Source organism: Podarcis muralis, chromosome 16 (genome assembly GCF_964188315.1).
Source record: "Podarcis muralis chromosome 16, rPodMur119.hap1.1, whole genome shotgun sequence".
In the NCBI taxonomy this organism is placed as follows: domain Eukaryota; kingdom Metazoa; phylum Chordata; class Lepidosauria; order Squamata; family Lacertidae; genus Podarcis; species Podarcis muralis.
The window spans coordinates 22,383,047-22,397,485 of NC_135670.1; the positions used below are offsets into that span (position 1 = coordinate 22,383,047).

The 14,439-nt window shown below is 51.6% G+C and overlaps 1 protein-coding gene across 2 annotated transcripts in view; it reads right to left on the reverse strand.

Annotated features, from left to right (window-relative positions):
- Window positions 1–14,439, reverse strand: part of GCN1 (GCN1 activator of EIF2AK4) — a 75,932-nt gene that overhangs the window by 59,328 nt on the left and 2,165 nt on the right. For both annotated transcript variants that reach the window (XM_028709264.2, XM_028709263.2), the window contains exons 2-10: window positions 13,411–13,513; window positions 13,122–13,185; window positions 11,585–11,716; window positions 11,078–11,186; window positions 3,589–3,687; window positions 3,209–3,343; window positions 2,450–2,518; window positions 933–1,041; window positions 76–150 (exon numbers count right to left, since the gene is read on the reverse strand). In XM_028709264.2, coding sequence (XP_028565097.2) covers window positions 76–150; window positions 933–1,041; window positions 2,450–2,518; window positions 3,209–3,343; window positions 3,589–3,687; window positions 11,078–11,186; window positions 11,585–11,716; window positions 13,122–13,185; window positions 13,411–13,513 — 895 coding nt within the window. The remainder of the gene's footprint in view (window positions 1–75; window positions 151–932; window positions 1,042–2,449; window positions 2,519–3,208; window positions 3,344–3,588; window positions 3,688–11,077; window positions 11,187–11,584; window positions 11,717–13,121; window positions 13,186–13,410; window positions 13,514–14,439) is intronic.

A 14,439-nucleotide genomic window follows, 5' to 3' on the forward strand; every position in this document is an offset into this window, starting at 1 on the left:
GATGGCATTGGTAAAAGCAGCAGCAATAGAGGAAAATTTCTGCTGGTCTCTGTAAGCGCAGACAATGGAACTTACCAGCTAGACCTTTCACTATGTCCAGAGCATACTGGCTGAGATCGAGGGTCACAGATGCCAAGAGAGAGGAGATAGCTGAAGACAGGAAGGAGAGAAGTGTGTTAACGTTCATTAGCTTACAGGTTTGCCGGGGACCAATCTCTGAAAGTCCACAACAGCAAGCTTTCTGTAAGACAAGACCTGCTGGATCAGGCCTATGGGCCCATCTAGTCTAGCATTCTGTTCTCTCACCCAGCAGCCACCCAGGTGCCCCCAAAGGGAAGCCTGCAAGTGGGACATGAATACAACAAGCATTCATGGTCCATGCACAAGAACCAAAATAAAGTAACTGGGAACTACAAAGAGGTTGACACTTGAGATGCCGCTTCCTAAAAAATGAGAAACCTGTACCAGGGTGCGAGAGAAACAATCCAGCAAACTGTTAACCCCCTGGTTTTTATCTACTTGCAGAGAATTGTATGTTTGTCTAATACCTACATGGCAAGTTGCTTTTTAATGCTGTGAATAAAATAAAAAAAGCACAGGGCATTCCAGAAGATTTTGAGTTTATGTGATCTAATGAAACACAGAATTCCAATGCAACATTGGCATGTGACATGTTCCCCCCACAGATGAACAGAATCTGTACCTTAGGCCAAAAACATGAAAGGCCTATTGCATAAACTTAAAACAGATCCACCCACACATGGACATCAAGAACCAAATGCTGCTTCTCTAACCCAGCTGGAGCTCATTCTTGACCCCCATGCAATGAAGAGCCACTATGTGGGTCTCAGGTGCTGACAAATCAGCTTGGTGCAAACTTCCTTTGCAATGTACCCCACCCCCCACCGCACATGCTTTCACTGGCCACTCACTTTCAATTGCGTTCTCAGGGCTCCGCAAGAGGGACTTCTGCAAAGCTGGCAAGACGAGGTCCTTGAATTCAGTATGAGACACATAGCGGAGCAGAGGGGCACAGTTGTCCTGCAAGAAACCCACCCGCTTTAATGCAATACACGGCTCGGGATCCTTAGTGCAAATATTACTGTTGCCGCTGTTGTTACAATTTATTCATCGCCTTCCAAACCATGGTCCAAAGGCAATTTACACTTAAAGAATTCCTTCCAGTAGCACCTTAGAGACCAACATTGTCAATGACAAACTTAGTTGGTCTCTAAGGTGCTACTGGAAGGATTTTTTTTATTTTGTTTTGACTATGGCAGACCAACACGGCTACCTACCTGTAACTTAAATAATTAAGCACAGTTTAATAGCCACTTGCCTGGTCACCTAGGGAGAGCACAAATTCCCATCCAGCAAGCTGACTTCCAGTAATAATATGGGTGTTTAACTTACAAGTCAGGAAGACTATGATGGCACCTAGCATAACTGTTATGACGATTATGATTTCTTATCCACTCTTCACAAAATTCCAGGACAGGTAACAGAAATTCAAAACGCAATATTAAGACCAAGTGTTGTTTTTAAGTAAGGATTGTTTCTAATGTCTGTATTCAGGCAACCCTGTTTAGGGAAGCTTGTAATGTTTGATATTTTATCGTGTTTTTAATACTCTGTTGGGAGCTGCCCAGCATGGCTGGGGCAACCCAGCCAGATGAGCGGCAGACAAAAATTATTATTATTTATTATTATTAAGCTGAGCAAAGCGCAGAAACGCTGGAAACATTTCATAGCCATTTTCCTCCATGGCTTTCCAGTTCTTTTCTCTGTATGCATGCCTGACAACTAAGGAAAACAGTCCATTCATCTGATAAAGCTGACCCTAGGTCATGAAACCTTCCACCACAATAAATTTGCTTGCCTTTAAAAAGTATCGGGACGCGGGTGGCGCTGTGGGTGAAAGCCTCAGCGCCTAGGGCTTGCCGATCGGAAGGTCGGTGGTTCGAAACCCCGTGGCGGGGTGCGCTCCCGTTGCTCGGTCCCAGCGCCTACCAACCTAGCAGTTCGAAAGCACCCCCGGGTGCAAGTAGATAAATAGGGACCGCTTACCAGCGGGAAGGTAAACGGCGTTTCCGTGTGCTGCGCTGGCTCGCCAGATGCAGCTTTGTCACGCTGGCCACGTGACCCAGAAGTGTCGCCGGACAGCGCTGGCCCCCGGCCTCTTGAGTGAGATGGGCGCACAACCCCAGAATCTGTCAAGACTGGCCCGTACGGGCAGGGGTACCTTTACCTTAAAAAGTGCCAAGATACTCTTGTTTTGTGTTTGCTGCGGCAGACTTAACCCAGTGAGCCAGCTAACTATTTTTGACTGGGGCTGCAATCCTAACTATGTCTACTCACAGAAATAAGCCCTATTGAATTGGGCTTACTTCCATTGTGAGTGGAGTTAGAATTGCAGCCTTAGATGCTCAAGGCTAGGAGTTTCTCTCACCAGCAGGTGCTTCTGAGGTCTTGTCTTGCTCATCAGGATGTTCTTCATGTAGAAATCAAGGAGGGCGCTCTAGAGAAGACAGAACACCTGTTATAATCATTCAGCAATGTACCACTACGCTGGACAAACAGCAAGGGTTTGCTGTAGCAGTTCACCAAGGCTACAAAGTATCTGCTTAGAGGCTTGGGACCCCACCGCTGCTTGAGCCCCCACCCCCTTCACAGGCACAGTTGCAAACACCATCCTTATTTCCCCAGAAAGAAGTGTGCAAGAATTTGATGCACAACAGACAGGAATCTGAACTTGAGGTGCTTTACTTTTTCAGATATTAAAAGGTAGCACCCCCCAGGACTGACACCTCCCCCACCAGAAAGAGCCTCCAAAATCTTAGAATCCGTCCAAAATCTTAGAATCCGTCCGAATAAGACTCACCAGTGCCCTGCCTTCGCCCCACAATTTGGCCCAGCCACACCAACCTGCCCTACAAAGGGAATTCTACAAGATGTTGCTGAGTCAAAGGGGCTATGCAAGCCCAAAAAATCTGCTTGATCATCAACATGGGCAAAAACCGGTCACCTGATGGCATTGTGGGTTGGGGAGATAAGGATGCAAGCCACTGACTGGATCCACTTCTCCACAACCTGATTTAAGGTTCCACCACCGGCTGATTCTGACCCTGGATGCAAGCTCAACCCATGCCCCTGCTGGCAACCTGCTAACTAGTCACATCTTTCTCAATGGCTGCCCTGGGGTACTTGCCTTGTATCGGTTAATGACGTCAAGTTCTTTCTGAGTGGTGCAGAATTGCACTAGTAGGCCCAACATGCCTGCGTAGCCTTGGCTGGCTTCGAGGCTGAGAATAACAGAGAGGTACTGATCCACCAGCCCAGGGTTCTGAGGAGAAGACATCAAATCAGCAAAACCAAGAAGCTAATTCAAGGAGCTCAAATTGGGGGGTATCAAACACGGGGTTCTCCATATGTTGTTGTACTACAACTCCCACAATCTCTAACTACTGGATATGCTAGCTGGGGCTGATGGGAGTTGCAGTCCAACAATGATCGGGAGGGTTCCATGCTGGCCACCCATGACCAAAATAATCAGAATCTGTTCATGCTCTCAGAAGATGTATACAACACCTCTTTCCACAGCCTGTTCAGTTTCTTCACAGCCCCGTCCACCACCGGCTTGCGAGAGCCACCCAGAACCTCCAACAGCAGCAGACACTGAACTTCCACCTGTTTAAAAATGAGATAACGGACCAGTATAAATGATGGGGAACCTTTGGTCCTCCAGATGTTGCTGAACTTCAGTGTAACTATGACTGGAAAAGTATGGACGGGGTCTCTTCGACGAACTGGCATGAAAAAGTATGGAAATTTGCACTTGTTGACAAACACGCCAATAAACTTAGAATGGCACAAAGTGCAGAATGAAAGGACCCCTGGATGGTTAAGTCCAGTCAAAGGCAACTATGGGGTTGCGGCGCTCATCTGGCTTTCAGGCTGAGGGGGCCAATGTTTGTCCACAGACAGCTTTCCGGTTCATGTGGCCAGCAGGACTAAACTGCTTCTGGCGCAACAGGACACCGTGACAGAAATCAGAGCGCACAGAAACACTGTTTACCTTCCTGCAGCAGCAGTACCTATTTATCTACTTGCACTGGCATGCTTTCGAACTGCTAGGTTGGCAGGAGCTGGGACAGAGCAACAGGAGCTCACTCCATTGCGGGGATTCGAACTGCTGACCTTCTGATCGGCAAGTCCTAGAGGCTCAGTGGTTTAGACCATTTTGCTTCATTCTGTATACAGTGAAGAATGAGCATAAAATACTTCATACAAGCATTTTTGGTTGCTTTACTTTCTGTCATTCTTTGTGGACCTATGGAATATGGATATATGATATGGACTTGAATGGACGTCTGATTTGGATGTAGACTTCATCTCATGCAGAGGATGTGGGTAATTTTTTTCATTTTTGCTTTAAATTTTTGTATTTTAATTGCTTTGCAATATACACGTTGTCAGGGGTTCAGGAGCAGAGGCAAGGGCAAGGGAGGAAACAGAGAGCGAAGGGGAGGAGGCAGAAGAAAAGATGAGCGATGACGACGACCCGAGATCTCCGAGCCTTTCCAGTGAATCGGAGGATTCACAGAAAGGAGCACCAGTGGCCAGGGCAAGGGGGGAGTTTAGGGGGGCACCCCAGGAAGATAGAGCCAGAGGGGACTCAGAGGAGAGCAGTTGGAGATCGGGACCAGCGTCACCGCCAGAGAACAGAGAAGAGGAAGGGAGCCAGGGGGCAAGCGCTGGCAGCTCACAACAGGAGGGAGGGCACGAGTCAGGAGTGGCCACACCTCCATCTGGGAGCGAAGAGACGGTTAGACGGAAGGTGGAAGGTTGGGTGCGCGCGCCAAGTTCAAATGCACAGGAAGGCGGCGCAGTAGGCAGCCCGGAAAGGGAGCCGGGTCCTAAAGCCCGGCGCAAGGAGACAGGAGGGTCCGGGGGGTCAGCGTCAGAAGAATCCCGGAAGGAAGAGACCCAGGGGGGCAGAGGGACCCAGAGAAGAACAGTCAGGCGGAAAAGGTGGAGCAGGGCTAGGATATTAAGTTGGTGTACGAGGGGCGGAGATTCAGACGGAGCTTCGCCGGTCTAGCTACTAGACGTAGAGTTGCACGCAGCAGCTTGAGAATGGAAACTGTAACTCAATAAAGACTTTTACTTAATGACCGTTGGCTAGCGTGATCCTCTGTGAGCTGGGATCTTGAAGCAACCCTGACAGTAAGCTCCGTCTCTAGAATTGTGGGCATCTACAGCCTCGAGGAGAGGAGAGAAGCAGGTGCCTACTAGCGAGCTCACGAACGGCAGCCGACATGACGGCTGAACAGCAGATAGCGGAACTCAGAGAAGCAGTGTCACAGCTGAATGCCGAGGCTCTCGCATCCAGGAAGAGAGAGGAGGACGCAGCTGCCGCCTACAGGGATCTCCAGGTCAGGTTGGAAGTGCTTACGAAGCAAGGGCAACAGACACCCAAACCAGAGGGGATTGGGTTGGGGAGACGCACAGGCGGTCTGGTCTCTCACTTCGATGGGAACCTGCAACAGTATCCCAATTTTAGAGCAGACGTACTGTGTGCACTGCAACTGCTGAGTAAAGATTTTAGAGATGAGCAAGAGAAAGTGGGATTCATCATGTCCTATTTGCATGGGGATGCCAGAGCATGGCTGCGCAATTTGTGGAGGGATAACGATCCGGCGCTCCAAAATGCGAATGCCTTTATTAAAGCGATGGATGCGTGTTTTTTATCAAGCATTGACGTGGATCTTGCTAGGCAACAGATTCATGGACTGAAACAGGGAAGGGCCAGCGTACGGCAGTACCATGCCCGCTTTTTCGCCTTGGCCAGTGCCCTAGAATGGGACAGAGATTCGACTCCTGTAAGAGACCTGTTCTGGGAGGGATTACACAGCTCTGTGAAAGATGAAATTGCGAGGGGGGAGAGACCCCGAACCACCCAGGAGGTCGTGCAGAGGGCGCTGGCAGTGGGGGTGCGGCTGGAAGGACGTCCGTGGAGCAGGGACGAAGGGCGTGGAGGGCGCGAAACAGCCAGGGGCTCCTCCTTCTTTCCCAGAGAAGCAGCGCGTACGCAATCCACGCCTCCGCCAGGAGGAGGAGCTGAACCTATGGAGGTTGGAGGTGCCAGGGCTCAGTCAGCAACCAGAGCCCTAGCACCAGCAGCAGTGAAAGCGAAGCCTCCTAGAGGGAACAGGAAGTGTTACGTCTGTGAGGAGCCAGGGCATATGGCGAAAGAGTGTCCCCAGAGGCTCAACAAGCTCACTGCAGCCTCAGCAATGGTGACTGCAGCAACACAGCAAGGAGGACCACAGCAGGGAAACGACGCAGTCTGGCTGGAGGAAGAGGCACTGGGGCCCAGCCAGACGTGTTAATGATGCAGTCCCCAGAGATTTTACAGACCGTGAACCCCCTCCCGCCCAAACCAGTGGTGAGGCTCACCGCATCGCTCCAGCTGCCCAATGGCATCACCATGGACGTGCCAATCACCATTGACTCAGGCAGCAATGCGGACTTTATAGGGCAGGACTTTGTCAACAAGCATGCTATACAGTTGCTGCCGGCCACACTGCCCCTGCAAGTTGTCACGGTGGACGGCAGGGAGCTGCTAGGGGGGCAAGTGGTGCAGCAAACGCCACCAATGGTGATGTGACTTGGGAATCACAAAGAAGTCATCAGCTTCAACGTCACTCAATTATCGGACACGCCCATTGTGTTGGGCATGAGTTGGCTGGACAAGCACAGCCCAACGCTGGCTTGGTACCAGAGGCAGCTGACCTTCGGCTCTTCCTTTTGTGCTGAACACTGCATCGTGCCCAGGCAGGAAGGAGAGGAAGAGGAGTCACAGCTGCTGCTAGGCACGCTGCAAGCGATTCCCCAAAAGTACACAGAATTTTTGGAAGTTTTCTGCGAGAAGGAGGCAGACCGGCTACCACCTCACAGGCCATATGACTGCAAGATTGACCTGCTGCCAGGGGCGGCGCTGCCTAAGGGGAGACTGTATTCCATGTCAGAGGACGAACTGCAAGAACTCAAGGAGTTCATAGATCATAATTTGGAGCGCGGTTTCATCCGGGAGTCCAAGGCAGCGGGAGGCAGTCCGGTGTTCTTCGTTAAGAAGCGGGATACGCCCCAAAAGAGACTTGTAGTGGATTACAGGATCTTGAACAGTGTGACTAAGCCATCGGACTTCCCCATGCCCCGAATTGACGACCTCCTCGCAAAGGTGCGGAAGGGCAGAGTGTTCACCAAGTTGGACCTGCGAGGGGCGTACAACCTCATTCGCATGCGGGAGGGAGATGAATGGAAAACAGCCATGTTCACGCCACTGGGGACCTACGAATATAGAGTTATGCCGTTTGGATTGCAAAATGGCGCCCACGTTTTTCAAGCATTCATGCATCACGTGTTGGCAGGACTTCTCTACAAGACGTGCGTCTGTTTCTTAGATGACATCCTGATCTTTTCGGAGTCGCAACAGGAGCATGACAAACACGTCAAGGAAGTGCTGAACAGGCTAAAGCAACATAGGCTCTACGCCAAGCTGGAGAAGTGCCAATTTGACGTGACGGAGGTGGATTTTCTGGGCTACAAGCTGTCTGACAAGGGGCTCGCCATGGACAGCGCCAAGGTTCAAGCGGTGTTGGATTGGAAGAGCCCGCGCAACCGGAAGGAGGTCCAACGGTTTGTCGGCTTTGCGAACTTCTATCGCAAGTTTATCAAGGGCTTCGCTATGCAGACGGCGGCCATCACTGACACGCTTAGCTCCAAGAAAAAGAAGTTCATTTGGACAGAGCAGGCGGAACAGTCCTTTCAGGCACTCAAGCGTCTCTTCGCGTCGGAAGAGCAGCTGCTTCACGTCAACCCCAGCAAGCCGATGAGGGTGGAGACAGACGCCTCGGACAGAGCCGTGGGGGCGGTCCTGCTGCAGAAAGACCCGCAAGGGGTGTGGCGACCGGGAGCGTTTTACTCCAGGAAGCTCAGCAAGTCCGAGCAGAACTACACCATATGGGACAGGGAGTTGCTGGCCATTCATGCAGCGTTCAAGGCGTGGAGGCACTTTCTGATCGGCGCCAAGCACACGGTGCAGGTTTGCACGGACCACAAGAACCTAGAGCACTGGCGCACGGCACAGTTCCTGAACCAGAGGCAGATACGTTGGGCTGAGTTCTTTGCGAACTTCGACTTCCGAATAGAGTATGTCCCGGGGGACACCAACATCATGGCGGACGCTCTCTCTCGTAAGCCACAGTATCTGGAGGACGCAACGCCAGCGGCCGCCATGCACATCTTCGCACCAACAGTGTGGGCGTGCGCCGCGGCAACCGTGGACCTGGAGGCGGTGCGACGAGCGTTGCAGGGGGACTCCTTCGCACAAGCAAAGATGGCAGAGGTGCAAAGGGGCAAGGCAGCGGCCGACGGTTTCCAGCTAAGAGATGGATTGCTCATCCGTAAAGGGGCCATCTACGTGCCGGGAGACGAACTTCGCGCCAAGGTGCTGCAGCAGCTGCACGACGCGCCCACGGCTGGGCACTTCGGCAAGGAGAAGACGGTGGAATTAGTCGCCAGGGATTTCTGGTGGCCTGGAATGAGAGGGGAGGTCGCGGACTACGTGGCGAGGTGTGACACCTGCCAGAGGGCGAAGCCAGTGCATAGACCGCCGGTCGGACTGTTGGAACCGCTGCAAACTCCGGTCGAACCTTGGGAGAGAGTGGCCCTGGACTTTGTCACGGATCTGCCCAGCTCGAGGGGCAAGACGGCAGTGCTGGTGGTGGTGGACCTGTTTTCCAAGATGGCACATTTCATTCCGTGTGCGAAGGTGACCACGGCGGAGCAAACCGCCAAACTGTTCATAGACCACGTGTTCAAGGTTCACGGTCTGCCACGGTCTATTCTGTCCGACCGGGGGCGGCAGTTCATCTCGAATTTCTGGCAGAAGCTGATGGGCTTCCTGAACGTCAAGATCAACCTGGCGTCGGCGAGACACCCGCAGACCAACGGGCAAGCGGAGCGGGTCAATGCCATCATGCAGCAGTACTTGAGGTGTTATGCAAATCAACAGCCTGCGACGTGGGTGGATTACCTGCCGCTCGCCGAGTTCGCCTACAACAACACGAAGCACGTGTCCACGGGGATCACGCCGTTCTTCGCCAACAACGGGAGGCACCCCAGAACTTTTCCGGGACTGGAAAGGCTGGGGGAGGGGGAGCCGCAGACGGCAGATGCGTTCGCGTCGGAGCTGCAGGAAGTCCACGATCAGCTGAGGCGCCACCTGGAGCTGGCCAAGCACGCATACAAGGTACAAGCGGACAAAAGTAGAAGGGTTGGCGAAGAGCTCCACGTGGGAGACTGGGTCTGGTTAGCAGCCCACGCAGTGCCGGCCAGGTCGTTGGCCAAGAAGAAACTAGGGCATAAGCAACTGGGGCCCTATCAAGTCGAAGAGCAGATCAACCCGGTGGCCTTCAGGCTGGCGCTTCCGGAGGGTTCCAGAATGCATCCGGTGTTCCACAGATCGGTGCTCACTCCCTACAAGGCACCGCACAGGTTTCAGGAACCCGGAACGGCGCCGAGTCCGGTCAGAGACAGAACAGGGCGCGCAGGAGGGGCACAGAAGGAGCGCATCAACGAAGTCACAGAGATTTTGGATTCCAGATGGGGGGAAGAAGGGGTAGAATACTTTCTCGCCAAGGAGGGCACCCCGGCCAGTGCGAACAGCTGGGTGCCGGGCTACGCCTTGGACGAACCTCTGCTCAAAGACGAGTTTCATGCCCTCTTCCCACATAGACCAATGCCAGCAGACTTTTTCGACGACTGGCTTTTCACGCCCACGCTTTCGGCCAGCACGTTCCGGGGGTTCGACTCGGACGAGGACCCGACACGAGACGTCCGTTCCCCGGAGGGGTCACCCTCGGGATCTGCCTCAGAACCCTCGTATTGGTGGGACGACAGACCAGAGGAGCAGTGGCGCAGGAAGTGGCAAGAAGGTCCAGGACGAGCAACGCCGCCAGGAGGAAGTGAGGGAGAGACGGACATGGACGTTTTCGGGGACGACCCTGGTTTCGAGCACGGCGGCACAGAGATGGAAGCAGAGGTGACCGTCGTCGACGAGAGCAGGGAGGAAGAACCGGAAGAATTCGGAAGGAGGCCCGCTACAGGAAGCGAACGGTACCCGACATTCGTCCCCTTGACACAGCAGCACCCAACTCCAGCACCGGAAGGAGGGGAAGGGGGAGTGGGGGGCTTCGAGGGGGGGATGGATGTCAGGGGTTCAGGAGCAGAGGCAAGGGCAAGGGAGGAAACAGAGAGCGAAGGGGAGGAGGCAGAAGAAAAGATGAGCGATGACGACGACCCGAGATCTCCGAGCCTTTCCAGTGAATCGGAGGATTCACAGAAAGGAGCACCAGTGGCCAGGGCAAGGGGGGAGTTTAGGGGGGCACCCCAGGAAGATAGAGCCAGAGGGGACTCAGAGGAGAGCAGTTGGAGATCGGGACCAGCGTCACCGCCAGAGAACAGAGAAGAGGAAGGGAGCCAGGGGGCAAGCGCTGGCAGCTCACAACAGGAGGGAGGGCACGAGTCAGGAGTGGCCACACCTCCATCTGGGAGCGAAGAGACGGTTAGACGGAAGGTGGAAGGTTGGGTGCGCGCGCCAAGTTCAAATGCACAGGAAGGCGGCGCAGTAGGCAGCCCGGAAAGGGAGCCGGGTCCTAAAGCCCGGCGCAAGGAGACAGGAGGGTCCGGGGGGTCAGCGTCAGAAGAATCCCGGAAGGAAGAGACCCAGGGGGGCAGAGGGACCCAGAGAAGAACAGTCAGGCGGAAAAGGTGGAGCAGGGCTAGGATATTAAGTTGGTGTACGAGGGGCGGAGATTCAGACGGAGCTTCGCCGGTCTAGCTACTAGACGTAGAGTTGCACGCAGCAGCTTGAGAATGGAAACTGTAACTCAATAAAGACTTTTACTTAATGACCGTTGGCTAGCGTGATCCTCTGTGAGCTGGGATCTTGAAGCAACCCTGACACACGTATACAATGCTTTAACAAAAAGTGGAGGTCAAGGTTTCTTACTAGTTTCTCCCAGGTTTCTCCCTGTCTCTTCTCATGTGTGGGGAAGACGATGCGAACAAGCAGGCAAGTCCAGGAGAGGGCCTGTGAGGCTGCAGATCCACTGCTTTTACTGCCACAGAAAGAGCGAGAAGGAAATGAGGCCTCAACTCCAGGAAAAACAGTCAATAATGTTAACAGTTATATTATTGCTCTCCTGAGTGCAACAAAAGCTGAGCCAAAAAACTCCCAACCTGTAATATCTGTGATATAAGAAGTTACAGGGTTTCAGCAGGAAGCTACAAGGCATGCGGTGATCGGAAATGAAGAAGCATGCCTACCCTAAAGCTTTTGCAGGAGCAAACAGCATTGAAAGCAGGAATCACATATAACTGCCCCAGCACCGTTACAAATGCAAATCGTCACAAATGCACAATAAAGAGGGTGTCTGGAGGGGCCCTGGGAAGCAGACAGCCACCTTTTCAAGAAATGCTTCCCAAAAATGCCATGGCACTGAATTCCGACTCTCACCTGGGTCCCCCAGACTTGCTGCTGATCCCCGAAGACTGCAGGGACTGCAGAAGGTTCTTGGCAGTTGCTTCCGGCTGACATTCTGCAAGCTGCTGAAGCGCTGCCTGGAGGGCTCTGTGAGAGGCTGCATCTCTGATGGGGGAAGAAATTGGAGGGTTTCAGAAATAATCAGCTGATTATCCTTAAGGTTCTGGTTGCAAGCACCTTCCTACCAGCCTACATTATTAACAAGCTACGTTTCAACTGATTAACCTATTAAGTAAATTTAAACAAATCTGCATATTATCGGACCTCAATATCGATGTTTCTTTGAAATGGAAAGACACGTAACGTAATTTTTCAATTAGGTAAACAATGGCGACTACTAGATTGTTGTAAGACAGTCTTTTAAAAATAATTATTTCACTGAGCATGGCAAATGTTTACATCAGGGATGAAGAACTTCCGACATAGGGGTCAAATGTGCACCACCACCAGCCTCTCTACCTGGCCCTTGAGACTTTTACCAGGCCCCACACCCTTCCCAGACCACACCCCTCAAACCAGCTCTGTTTTGCTTTTCTTGGGTGTTTCTGTCTGTGCTTTGGAATATGCCCTTGAATTCTGATAATGCTTCTTGCTTGCCTGGATGGAGGCTGGAGCAGGGTGCATGCAAGTAAGTGTATGTACTATACAAATGTAAGATTCACTTTTACTGCTCTGCCCACCTGTCGAGGCAGGAGTCGGGAGCAGGTCAGGAATAACTCACAAGGTGTCGGGGAAGTTAATTCTTTATTCAAAGAAGCAAAACAGCTCAGGCCTAGTGAGCACAGCAACTCTTCCCAGTAGGTCTTGCCTCCATGACACAGTTGTGAGGTCCACACCTTCCCACGGCTCCCTGAAACTCCTCCTCCCCGGGGTTATTCCCAAGCACCCTGAGCCTTCTCCACCTTGTCTGTCTTTGCTTTGCCCTCTTCATACCTCTTCTGGTTCTGGGTGACCAAGGGGGAAGAGAGCTGGTTGCAGCAGGAGAGGGAGACCCCCTGGCTTATTCAGCAGCCTGTCTGATCTCTGCCTCTTGGCCTCCTCTTCTCCAGCCTCCACTTCTGGACTGCTCTCGCCCACAGCCTCTTTCTGCTCACTAAACCCTGTTACCGCTTCAGCTTCTGACACCTTCTCTTCCCAGTCTTCTCCCTCTGACCACTCATTGCTGTCCCACCACCAATCCTCAGGCTCTGAGTCTTCTTCCCATCTGGTGCCTCCTACCACTTCCCTGCATCCAGCCAGTCCATGACACCACCTATGGCATGCAGGACCCTGGAAGGCTGCCCCAAAGAGAATCTAGCCCTCAGGATTAAAAAAAAGTTTCTCAACTTTGATTTACATGAATCAAACAGAAATGCCAATAAACAGCTATTACAGAGGGAGGGAGGGAGAAGAACACCTCCCTCATGTCCCCAAACATTGTTAACTTTTCCTCAGAGTGCAGCTGTTACAAGCCCTTATTTTGGTTAGTCTTTTCTGAATATCTTCTGACACTCCAAGCTCACACTCTTACCTGTATCGATGCAGGGTGAGGCAGAACAGCTTGCAGAGGCCCTTCACGACACCTTCTGGAAGATCTGAAACAAGGTAGAGGGATTAATGATCTTGTATTGATGTGTGCATTTTATAAATTATGTGCTGCCCTGGGAATCTTCAGATTGCAGGACTTTGTTTCATATTCTGTAGAAAGAGATGAATATGAAACAACAAGCTTTTTTTTGCTTCTGAGTTTGCAATGAAGGGGCCAGATTTCGCCCAGAGATTTCTAGTGACTGAGCCTTTCTGTGGCGCAATGTGAATACCTTTCCCAGTGATGCATCTTGCAAGTTCATTGAGGATGTCTCTTCGTTCCTTCACACTGGATGTGGTCACTTTCACTGCAAATCTCTTCAGTGCTTCGGAAACCTAAACGGCCAATCGGGGTGGAAGGAGAGAAGGGTTTCCAGTTTAGTCCTCTCCAGATGTCCAATGTACATCTACCTTAGAGCTCCTTGATTGAACTAAGACCCTGATCCTATGTGTTTTTCTTCTTGAGAAATGTTCATTGGGACTTACTCTCAGGTAGGTGTACATCAGCTTGCAAGCTTAACATGCATCAGATCAAGTTGCCAGTTTCACCTGAAAGTGTTTTTGACTGGATTCCTTACTACTCATTAGTTCTTTGTAGTACACACACACACACACACACACACACACACACACACACACACAAAACAAGGGAGAAAGACTCAAAAATAAAATAAAAGGGAAAGGGAAAGGTCTTAACACAGTATCAAATTTTGATAAAGGTATGACAGACAGGTCCTGGGTCTGCCTCCTAGTGAGCTAACAACAAGTGGGAGCCAATCAAGAAAAAGAGTAGAATTTAATAAAATAAATGAACAAGACCCTTGGATAGCTACGCCTCCTGACATAACACCCTTGGTCAGGAAAACAAGCCAAGGCAGAGATGGATGAGGGGGTGGCTGTAGGTCAGAAAGCAGAGTATGTGCATTGTATGCAGAAGGTCACAGGTTCAATATCTGGCATCTCGAGACAAAGATGGAAAAGACTGCTATATGAAACTCACAGCATAGACATTATATTGAGCTAGATGGTTCAGTGGTCTGACTCAGTATAAGGCATCTTCCTATGCTCGTGTGTGTTGAAGGAAGGGCAGGAAAATCAGTGGCAAAGCATCTGTTTTGAATGCAGAAGGTCCCAGGTTTAATCACAGGCATTTCAAGGCAGTGCTGGGAAGGACTTCTGTCTGAAATCCTGGAGAGAGCCACTGCCAGCTAGTGAAGACAATACCAAGCTGAGTAGACCAATAGCCTGTCATGGTATAAAGC